This window comes from Acanthopagrus latus, chromosome 20, assembly GCF_904848185.1.
Source record: "Acanthopagrus latus isolate v.2019 chromosome 20, fAcaLat1.1, whole genome shotgun sequence".
In the NCBI taxonomy this organism is placed as follows: Eukaryota; Metazoa; Chordata; class Actinopteri; order Spariformes; family Sparidae; genus Acanthopagrus; species Acanthopagrus latus.
In genome coordinates this window covers 903,143-915,307 of record NC_051058.1, presented here as the reverse complement: position 1 = coordinate 915,307, position 12,165 = coordinate 903,143, and the positions used below count along the sequence as shown (strand labels likewise).

At 42.7% G+C, this 12,165-nt stretch overlaps 1 protein-coding gene across 1 annotated transcript; it reads right to left on the bottom strand.

Moving 5' to 3' along the window:
- Positions 1-248: 248 nt before the first annotated feature.
- rac3b (Rac family small GTPase 3b) lies at positions 249-11,736 on the bottom strand. The gene is made up of 6 exons (XM_037081125.1): positions 11,554-11,736; positions 7,624-7,695; positions 6,253-6,370; positions 4,294-4,356; positions 3,559-3,718; positions 249-2,409 (listed from the first exon to the last, which is right to left on the bottom strand). Exons 1-6 carry the CDS (start codon positions 11,586-11,588, stop codon positions 2,279-2,281), a joined length of 579 nt encoding a protein of 192 aa, XP_036937020.1. The 5' UTR covers positions 11,589-11,736; the 3' UTR covers positions 249-2,278.
- Positions 11,737-12,165: the final 429 nt, after the last annotated feature.

Here is a 12,165-nt window from a genome sequence, read left to right as displayed (position 1 = left end):
CAATATGAAATAGTACCAAAAACTGGACACTAAAAAACTTGGCTCAAAACAATACTGTCTTTATGCACTACCCCAAACTGTCCAACAAAGCTGTCTCACTGATACAGACACGTGCTCATCCACACACACACACACACACACACACACACACACACACACACACAACACCAGCGCTAATATACACACCTGTGACACACACACACACACACACACTCTCTCTCTCACTCTCTCTTTCTCGCTCTCTCTCTCTCTCACTCTCTCTTTCTCTCTCTCTCTCTCTCTTTCTCACACACACACACACACACACACACACACACACTCTCTCTCTCTCTCTCTCTCTCTCTTTCTCACACACACACACGCACACACAAACAGTAGAACAGAGACAAGATCTAAACAATGGGATAAATTAAGACAGAATATTTTAAGACCCATGCAAGCTCCTCCACCCCCAGAGGCAGAACTCAGGCAGCAAGGTTGTACAGCCCCCATGTTTGGCATGCTCGTCTGTTCACATGTTCACAGTTAGATGAAGTTACCCACAGACACTTGACTAAGATCAGATGTTTGTTCAAAGTGAGAACACAAACGTGTTCAAGGAGCAGATCTTTTTTCACCATTAATGGATAGGACACACTGACTACACTGCTGCTAAAAGTGAAATAACTGCAGCTTACGTGACAAAATGATCTGAACTCTAGGTACAAGCTTTTTTCAAAATCATCAGTCACACCTCACGGGCTACATTAGTGACGTAGACCCAATGAATGACTCACAGAAGTCTTCCTGATGAAGTCTATGAGATACAGCTGAAAGCTCATAAAGCCAGTAGATGTTAAGGACTATTAAGCTACTTTTTAAACTACTTTTTACAAGTTAAGCTGTTAAGATTACATAGTGACTTTGACCTCTCAGCCACTTGTTACTGACTTTTAACGCCTGTCACAATCCTTTGCTAGGTCTTTTCCATACAATCTTATTCAGCGAACATTTTATAGTGTTGTCCATCATCATGATCAGTATCACAGCACAGTCACCACTAATGTTTCTGCAAAACACAGATATGTTCAAATCTGTGTATTTCACAGGCTATGTTTAATTTTCACATGTCTGCAAAATGTGTTAATCACAATCACATCACATGTTTAGTGCTTGACTTTCATGTTGGGAGGTGGAGGGTATGGTGGCAGAGTTACAGCCACCATGAATCAGTCTGTTTCAGCGTCTGTAAGCGTGGAACCACCGGATATTTTTGAGGAGTCCTCAGGACACGTTGCAGCTATGTTTGTGGCAACCAAAGTCAAAACGTGATGTCTTCCTCACCCTGACCAAGTGTTTCTGTGCCTTAACCTTATCAGAGCATAAGCACAGCACTGTGATGAAAGAAAAACATGAAGCTGCAACATTAAGAAACATAAGGTTCGAACTTAGTTGTGGTTTTGCAGAAACGTACTTAGCCAACATTTATTCTGGTGATTAGTTTGAGTATCAATAACACTTTACTCGCTAAAATGTCTGCTGAGAGTCAGACCACCGTGTCAGCCAGCCTCGGCCACTTTAACCTCTTGTTTTAAGCTGCAGGACCTCCATTAACATCTTCTGTGAAATCTACTTTTTAATACACTGATTTTGTAAAAAGCATATTATTGCAAAACTAATATAATGAATATCACAAGTTAGATTTTCACATTGCTGATTACAGACTGGGATGAGGGCTTAAACTACAAAAATAAGGAATTTCCCTTTAATGGATCACATTATTTCCATGAGGACATCTTGCTGTATTTGTGAATGTACTGACTACAGCCTGTTGTTATTCTGCTTTGTCAGTTCAACAGATTTCTGTGTGCATGCCAGCAGTATGCGTCTCCACATGCTGATCTTAGATCAGGAGCTGAGGGTAACTTCTGACCTGAAGGCGTATTCACAGTTCACTTTCTAGCTAGTCAACACTGCATTAATTCAAGCAAGCATGGCTGAGAAAGAAGAGATGTTGTAGTATGAAGACAATAGAAACCTCAGTCAGCCCTCATGGCAAACAAAGTAGGTGGACAGTCAATGTCTTTCACAAAGAACCTATGAATCTATTCAGTAATGGTAAAAAAATCAGATTAAATATTGGTCTTGTCACCAATATCGCTTTGAAAAAACATCAATATAAAGAAAGCAATCTCAGCAGTGCACACTCACGCTCGCTAGTTTTCTCTCTCATCCTCTCAGAGAAGTAGTGGTTGTTGTTCATGGTGATGTAGTGTAGTGTTATAGCAGTGTTTCCTCCTTAGAACATGGTGCACCTCTTTCCCCTCTTCTTCACAGGTGGAGGGCAGAGCACGGCTCGGATAGCCTCGTCGAATACCGTCTTCAGGCCCCGCTGGGTCAGCGCAGAGCACTCCAGGTACTTCACGGCCCCTGAGCAAGGAGGCGGGCATGATTGGAAAAAGATTACTCAGTGACATTTAGTGACATTGTTTCTACTGCTCAAGTCTACTAACATTCAAAGGGAGACAGTTAAAGACAGTGTTGATTTGAGAGCTCAGGGATACACTGATACAACCTGAGACATGCTTACAGGCTGGTTCCTTTGACTCGTATGCTGAGAGGAACAGTTAGGGCGCGGTCAGACAAGATTACATAAGGACTTGAGGTAAGTGGAAACAGCTGGACTGATTCTGTCTGTCACCTCTGAAGCTCACTGATGAACATGTTGGATGTTGTTGAGTAACATGTAGCGCTACAAAAAGTACCCAGAAGTCAAGTACAGATATCTTGTCAAAATGTTACACTGGTAAAAGTGCAAATTACACATATGAACAAGATTTGATTTAAAGTCATTGAAAGTCTGATATTAAATATACTTTAATTAGTATGTATGAATCCACTGCATACTAATATCGACGATGATGCTGATCGATTATTGGCTCTGATATTCAACATTTTCTGATGAACATAATCAGTGTATTTTTATCTGATTGTTGATTGTGTAGATGAATTTAAAAAAAATGTTTGACTCTGCTCTAAAGCAGCAGGCAGTCTACAAAGTAACTAGTGACTAAAGTTGTCAAATAAACATTGTGGCTTAAATAGTAAAATAATTGCCTCCAACAATGTAGTGGAGGGGACGTATGAAGAAGCTGAATATTTAAATCTTCTGTGGTCAACCGCAGACTCTCTGTTCATCAGTGAGCCTTATAGCTGAAACTTGACAGAGCCATGTTGACCTTTCTCCTGGCTTCCAGTCTTTATGCTAAGCTAGGCTAACCACATCCTGATTCTAGCTCTGTGCTTAAACTGGAATGATATAGTTTGTTTATAGCAAGGTGATTTCCTTTAAGCTTCAAATATCATAAAAGTTTAATTGTGAACATTATGTTGCTGACAGAGAGAACACTACAATAATCTCATGTTGTTCATCACAGATCTTATTTTCTGCAACAAACATTCAGGAGGACTTTCTCCCCTGCAGCACTCTATACCTGATCTCATTTTTCAAAAGCTAATAGATGATTGAATCTTCATACAAAACGTATCCACTCATGCACATTCCACACACAGCCTCACCAATCTCTCGAGCCATGGCCAGGCCCTGTGGGTAGGTGATGGGGGAGAGCTTCTTGTCCCGCAGCCTCTCGATGGTGTCCTTGTCATCTCGCAGATCCAGCTTGGTGCCCACCAGGATGATGGGTGTGTTGGGGCAGTGGTGTCTCACCTCAGGGTACCACTGGGGCACCACACACAAAAATGCACGGGTACATATGCATATAAAAAGGACAAAGTCCGTGAGAGAGGAGAGGGAGAAGAGTTAGTTGGACACAGAGGCAGAGCGATGAGTACCTTCAGACAATGACATTCAGCACGACTCTGTGAGGTGTTTCAATAGAGCTGTCTGGATGGAAGTGTAGTTGTATGAACACAAAATATCTTCAGGCAACCTCCAATCACATGACATTATAAGAGAATCCCATAGAGACTCTACAGAGGGAGGCCGGTCCTTCAGGAAAGTACGATTTCATCTGAGAGCATCTCATGATGCTCAGCAGACCAAACCACAGCCAGCTGCCAGGCTCCCTCTGCAGAGTGTTTGGACTGGTTCAGACCTCATCTTACAACACGTCTCTGTACTGAACCACCCGCGGGGATCCCTTCAAGTCCAGACTGTTCTAAGCTGAGGTCTGAACGGGTGTGGCAGCAGTGTGAGAAGCCAGGGGGAGCCATAGATGTGCCTCCTTATGGTCAGACTCGGCATGGAGGGGGACAACGGGAGCGGGTGGGCGGATGGTCAGTCAGCGTACTGACCTTAGCTCGGACGTTCTCAAAGGAGGCCGGACTGACCAGGGAGAAGCATATCAAGAACACATCCTGGGAGAGAACCAAAGAGACGGCTAGTTGAGAGCAACATCTATATGTGTGTGCGAGTGTGTGTACGTGTGTTTATTGTGTTTAATCTTTGATTAACTGCTGAAGTCTGTTTTTTTTCTAAGAAAGGCTAAATTGATTTCAAATATTGATTTCAATATGCTCCGTTCAGGCCAAAGATCTGCCATGAGACAAGTTGAAATATGAAAGTACTTGCAACGTGCCGTCAGTTCACACAAACACCACTAGACAAGATGGTGTATCGTTTCCATAGCAACCATGATCTGTCCTTGTTTCCATCCACGGGCGATTTGAGGCTCTTTTTCAGGGTGCTCCAGCACACCTACATTTCATCTCTGCGCTCCTCAAATGTAAAAATAACTATTGTCAGTTTTCTTTCTTATATTACTGAAAGAACATAACATGTTATTGACCTCATCAATGTGCTGCCCTCACTTCAGCACGGCGTAAGTCCTCTCTGCATTCTGTTGAATTTGAAAGCAGTAAAGATGTTCTTTACTTCTATGTATTGGTCTGACTACTCTGTTTGCTTCATGAATTATCAGAAGACGTGTCATCTTCTGGCTGCATACATATTATCTGTGTGTGATTGTCAGTACACAAGACCAGAGAGAGCAGGAGGAGGAACCAGATGAGACAATGGAGAGACAGTGAAGACGTTACGGTGGCAGAACAGTCGCTGTTCAGCTGAGGGAAACGCACATTTCACTGATAGAATGTATGGAAGATGCGCACTAAATGTCTGATCCTAGAAGCATCCTTCGTCCAACTGCCTTCTTTTAGGCTTTTATTGTGGCGGGGTATCATTTGTAGTATTTTCAAATAGGATGAGTACATTGATAGTGAGTTATTGATATAGTATTGATGGAATGGCAAAAACCAGGAGTGTGTACTGAGTGAGTGACCGTGAGTAGAGCAGAAGAGAAGGACATACAGCTGTTCTTCCTACTGATGAGGTGATTCGCTCTTTCTTCCATCCACAATCAGTATGCAGTCTGTTACTGACTTAACCATATCACTTCACCAACAGGCCCTGTTTGGCTCTTGAAATAGGTGTGTGTGTGTGCCTTACGTTACAAACCAGCCACTGTTGACACCATCAGCCGAGCTGAGCTGAGCTGAGCTGAGCTGAGCTGAGCTGAGCTGAGCTGGACCAGTTCACACGTCTGCAGATTTTCCCTGAAACATTCTAAAACACGGGTTAGTCTCATGGTGAATCTCTGGTCTGAACCAGGCTAAATGATTCTGTTCGGTTTAGTTTATCATCATGTCACTTTATTTTGTAACATCACAAACTTGTGTATGGCTTTGTTTCATTACTATCAGCCTTGTTTGGTCACATTATAGGAATAAGTTTTGTAATTTCACTTACATGTTCATTTTATGAAAAGTAATTAAAGTTATACTTTAACAAACACTATCCTTTTTCCAAATGTCTTTTCTAGTCCTTTCTAGATCACTTTAGAAGGTAACTGTTGACATATGATAGAACAATAGAAGTTAGATCAATATGCATATGACCACCATATTCTTTTTCTCTTACTTTTTGTCATCACCTTGTCGATCTATACAAGACATACATTATCAAGTTACGTCTGTCAGTCGTTCAGTCATCTTCCAGCTGTTCCACCTGACAGATGTTAGGTATAAACATTCAGTAAAAACTGAAGTAAGAATGTAAGAATGTGTTTTTTTCAACACATCATTAATTACTAATGATTATTATAATTATTATTATTAACAGTAGCGTGGTTAACTGAAATGTTGTGCAGTTATCCGAGTAAATACATGTGAGTGCGTAAGTCTGTGTGTGTGTGTGTGTGTGTGTGTGTGTGTGTGTGTGTGTGTGTGTGTGTGTGGTGGAAGAGGTTTGAGTACCGTCTGTGGGTAGGACAGTGGTCTGAGCCTATCGTAGTCCTCCTGTCCAGCTGTATCCCAGAGGCCCAGATTCACTGGTTTCCCATCCACCATCACATTGGCAGAGTAGTTGTCAAAGCTGCAGGACGGCAGAAACCACACTGAGTACAAGCAGTTCAGACAGTCAAGTTCCACAGTGAAGGCACTGAGATCGATCCCTGTAATGATGAGGAGTGTCCAGTATGTTGACACACTGCACACTCCACCTGTGTCTGCACACATATGTTTGCAGTCTAGTTGTGGAGCAGAAAAAGGAAACCCTCTTCTAATCCACAGTTTTTCAGTTACTCTTGTTCTGGTATGTTTCAACAAGCATTTTATGCTCATCAATTATTATGTTGATGATTGTTTATGATGAATTTAAATGTACCTTTGGACTTGATTGTGTAACTTCTGGTTGATGGTGTTGCATCCTCACTGCAATAAGTTCAATATTTTGTGAAATATACTTAGAGGCCTTCTTGCTGATACTCAGAAGGAAGATATCAATAGGAAATCTGTCTGTAAATGAGGGCTTACACCAGCCACTGGTTATTTTAGCTTAGCTTCATCTAGCTTATCTTAGCTTAAAAACTGGAATCAGGGGGGAGAGCAAGCCTGGCTTTGTCCAAAGGGACTAAAATTCACTTAGAAGAAATTATACTGACGAATAGAGCGGACTATATGAAGCTAAATTTATTTCATTGAAAGAAGAAGAAGAAGAAGAAGAAGAAGAAGAAGAAGAAGAAGAAGAAGAAGCAGAAGGAGAAGAAGATGGAGAAAGAGAAGAAGAAGGAGATCAAGATCTGACACAATAAAAACTCTGGAACTTGTGGTGTATCAATACATGTACAGTATATCGTGGTAGAGTACAATTTTGGGAAAATCAGTTGAGAAACCATTTGCACTTAATTTGACAAAAGTCATTTTAACTTTAAATCAACTTCCAATGGCATTAAACTATGAATGAGCCCATTGATTTGTAATACCACCTCCTATGGTCTGATCCTGAGACTATACATTCAGAGTCTCATAGTTCTGAACAGTACATGGATTCATACCATCCTCTTATTGTTTTTAACACTTCGTTCACTTCAGGATTCCCATCTCTGTTCACTTCCTGTCACTGATGGTTAGGTTAGATAATGTTTAAGTGACGCTCAGTGATGCTCCTCGAGCAATATTATTACTGACATTCCAGAGACAACACTGACAGGGATATCAGATTATGCATTTACTCTCACAGTACGTATTTTCCAGAGCACCTGGAGTCAAGTGATTTGGTCCTCCAACATGAAATCACTGCATACACGAACTGAGTTTGAGGGCATGTGTAGTCTGTGGTGTACTTACACAGTGGGGATGTATTCACCAGGGAAGGCATTGGTGGTGTAGCTAATCAGCAGACAGGTCTTTCCCACAGCCCTGAAGAAGAGGGACAGCAGAGGACACACGTACACATTATAAACACGCTTCAACCCTCACACACACAAAAACTAACTCTGTATACACTGTGTGTGAGTGTGTGCGCAAGTAACATGAGTAAAGGCAGGCTGCTACTCCCTTTTACTGTGCCACACAGACACTGGCCTACATTCATGTAGCCTGAGGGACACAGTAGCCCCTCTGATACCCCCCCTGCCCCCCAGCACAACTTAGCATTACTACAGCACACATTACACCTCCACTACTACTGCACTGACACAAACCACAGGATGCCACGCAGATTGGTGGCGGCATGGATTGGTATTGGCTGTTTGCTCATGCATGAGGCACTGAGCCATTCTGTGCGCACGTCGCCATACACACAGCAAATGTTAGTGACACACTGTGCCAATATGTGTGAGGCTGCCATGAGACTGATTTGAGGTCAGTGGGTTTATCTGGATAGGGTGGAAAGCAGAGATAAAGGACAGGGACTGGTACTGTGAGCTTCTCATTCCACACAGTATACAGTAAGGAAGAAGAGCGTTATGGAAATGTGTTCTCTTCATTTAAACGCTCTGCCAGGGATAAAGAATTATACTAGTGTGAAACTGGTTAAAAAAGGATGGACAAAACTGGAACACTTTCAGCAGCAACTTGATATAGTCTGTTCTTTAAAGTGGATTCAACCTCAACACAATTTAATGGAATTTTAATTTAATAAGCAATGTGATAGTGTTGTAAATGGGTTTGTAATTCACAAAACATTTCTGCAGCTTCACAGAAAAACAGCATGCAGCATCCTTCATACAGTGGGCCATACAGTGGGCCATACAGCGGGCCATACAGCAGGCCATACATAATAAAATGTGTTAAAATAATGTTAACTGTGATTTGGCCAAATAATATTGGGATATTATTTTAAGGGCATCCTCTGCAGCCCTGGTGCATGCTAATGCTTTTAGCCTAGAGAAGCTAGAGTGAAGAACTGGGCTTTAAAAGGGTGTAAACGGCATCCAAATCAATATGGGACCTCAGGGCTTCTGGAGACTTGGATCACCTGGTCTGTAACACATGGAACAAGAATACTGCTCTATAGAATTCATCCAATTAACTCAGCAGTTGTTATTGATTGATCTATTTCAAACTGAAACACATTTTGGTCACATATTAGTCACTTAGTCACTTATATTCTTCTGCCCACAGGCCTCTACCTTACACTGATCAAAGAACTTGAGCAGATCTAAGACCTGAGGCACTCAAACTGTCACCTCACAGGGACTACTAAGGACCAGAACAAGTTACTCCGTCTATGAACAAATAAGCTACATATAAAATCACTTTCACACACACTAGGTAGAGCAAGCTGAAGCGAATAGGTGTACATAGTGTGAGTTAATGATGTTATAACCTGAGAACACGCATCTTTATGCTTTATATGTTCAATCTATACATGCATCAAGACAGACTACACACACAGATGGTCTCCACATACTGTACGTGGTCAGTGTTTCCTTGCTAGCTGCAGCTAATGTCTGTGCAGCTGGTACAAAGGCCTCTTAACACATCTGGACTGGTCATCAGTGCTTTTCCATTTGTGACATGTGTCAAAATGTTCACTTCAATTCAATAAATCTTTACTGTCCCCGAGGGCAATTCTGGTGGACAACAAGTTATCTTCATCAACAAGTGATGGCAAACATCAAGTTTACCGAGTGCAGTGAATACAGATGAGGCAGGACGTACACAGTGCAAAAGTAAACTAGTTTATGTAGTAAGGAAAGCAGTTGAAGTCACGTCACTTCAGACTAGAGGTGTCTCGATGTACCAATAATGACGATCCTGATTTCTAAACATGCAGTATAAATATTGTGTTAATAATACACATACAAAATATGATGTAAATAATAATTTCCGGTTCTGTTTTTTCTCACTTTGTTTTTGTAGGCTGTGTTAAAAATAATAAAATAACAATAATAATTGGTACAGTTTCTGCTTGTTTTTTTTCAATTTGTACAGCTTGAATTCTTAGATCTTATCTTAATATGTTGCCACAATCATTGTGTAGTGAAACTCTGATGTTGTGACAGCCCGACTTCAGACAATGAATCTTATGGATAAACTGCGTTTTACATCTCTGTCACACGTGTTTGATGACCACTTAACATCATTGCAGATAATGTGTAGTTGTCTCTTGATCAGCACAGCAACTTTTTACTTCCTGTAATCAGCCCTGGATACAGTCTGTTTGGGCTCCAGCAAGCAGAACATGTAGAGCAGTGTGGTACGATCAGAAGATGACATCACAAACCATACAGAAGGTGTGGTTAAGATCAGCTGACGCTCGTCTCCTTCTGAACACCGTCTGCACACACAGACGTGTACACTCCACATATACACTAAATACATGTTGCTAGCTAACTACATAATGTCTAGACAATCTGTAGAGTAATTCAGTTCACATAAAGCACAACCCCCCCCCCCCATGCCCTGACGTATAACTAAAGGAAGTGCACCCACATTCAGTCTGAAGTAAGGTCTTACAACAGTTCCCCCAACATGACGCATCGTCAAGGGTGTAAAAAAAACTTTTTAAATAACGTCTTTTAAAATCAGGTTTGGATCTGGAAGCTGCTCGAGGTTTGGATTAGCGGTTTGGCTCTGTCTCATCTTTTTGTTTTTCCATAGGATTTTAATGATTTAAATCAAGTCTCCAGCTACTTCAGTTGTTCAGGAGAACGCTGTGATGCTGTTTTACTGTGAAGCTCATGAAATGTTTTGTGGAATACAAAAAAATGACCCAGCTTTCTATCGGCATCATGGTGAGGAGGAAAGGGCTGAGTTTTTGTTTTAGAGGAAACTGTTCCTTTAAGATGTTCTGAGTACTGAAAGCTCAGAATGAGATGACCCTCATGACAGTGAGGGTTGCTTGTTCAGACTTGACACAGGATCAGTACACTGAGCCTGATGTTTAATATAGGAGGAATGCTCCTTTAAGTGATGTATGACATCAGTAATGTCTTTCTACACATCATCTGTGACATAGCTATTATTAAACTACACACGAGGATTAAGGGCACAAACTGTCTTTACAGTTCTGTGATTTAATCCTAATTAATTGTAGTCTACTAAATATTCTGCATCATAGTAACACGACTTTAATCTGAGGCCTATTCTTCATTTTCAGGAGACTGGACGTGAATGTCAGAGATCTTTTTTCTGGCCTTCATCCTGATCTTAAAATCAGATGGAGGCTGACAGGGACCCTGCACAGACCTGATGCTGACAGAGACCCTGAACAGACCTGATGCTGACAGAGACCCTGAACAGACCGGATGCTGACAGAGACCCTGCACAGACCGGAGGCTGACAGGGATCCTGCAAAGACCTGAGGCTGACAGGGATCCTGCAAAGACCTGAGGCTGACAGAGACCCTGCGGACGGACCTGAGGCTGCTGTGGTCCGGATGCAGCAGGACAGGCTCGGTGTGAGCAGAATGAGGGCAGCGGGCCTGTGGGCCACTAACAGGGCCACACATTCCTTAGCGTGCATCAGCACTTCAGCCTGCCTCCAGTGGCCTACGAGGCGTGTAGGTGTTCCCGCATAGCATCCCGAGGCGCTCCGCTGCTAGCGACACAAAGAAGCAGAGAGCTCGACGTGACCGAACCGAACCAACCCACAAAGTGGAGAACAGAGCGAATCTAACGAGCATCGACGGAAAACCAGGCGAGCGACAGCCCGCTGAGCCCCAGCCCCTTTTCTACATAGCAACCTCCCATCATCCATCCATCCGTGGCCGCTCCACTCAATCAGTACGAGACAAAGTGCTGCGCGGGGCCGCCGCAGCTCGGCTCTTACCCGTCTCCCACCACCACACATTTGATAGCTTGCATTGTGCGAGAGCTGGAGGCTTCCAAGGAGCCGACGCCGCTGGTTCAGTAGGTCCGACAGATTGCGCTGAGGACTCGGATGAGAGCAGTGGGCCAGTCCGCTCGGCGATGGAGCCGCAGTGAAAGGGGTCGATGACGAGCAGAGCCGAGCGCCGCCGGAAAGTTCCGAGTGTGTTTAAAGGCACAAGCAGCGGAAAAGAGGGATCCTGGCAGAGGACGAGAGGATTCACCTCTCCTACTTCCGGCTTCGCTTCAATTCAGTGAAGAAGAAAATGAGTTCCTCTGGGCCCCACGTGGACCGGTACCAAAATCTTTGGAATAAATTAGACTAAATGGTAAATGATAAATGGACCTGTCTACTGACCACTCAAAGCCCTTTACAAAGCTTGCTACATTCACCCATTCACACACACACACACACACACACACACACACACACTCTGTTTCATTTGTTTTCTGCAAGATAACAAACCTAAAGCCTTTGAAAGAAAAATTGTCTCCACCAGAACATCACTGCATATGTCAGAATTCAGACATTTTCGCACACAAACAATATTCAGAAGACCTAATGAGGGAGTAA

Coding starts and splice junctions, on each gene's coding strand:
- rac3b (XM_037081125.1), bottom strand. CDS start 11,588: ATGCAAGCTATCAAATGTGTGGTGGTGGGAGACGG. Junction 7,696..11,553: donor TGTGTGGTGGTGGGAGACGG/GTAAGAGCCGAG, acceptor CCTCTTCTTCAG/GGCTGTGGGAAAGACCTGTC. Junction 6,371..7,623: donor GGTGAATACATCCCCACTGT/GTAAGTACACCA, acceptor GCCGTCCTGCAG/CTTTGACAACTACTCTGCCA.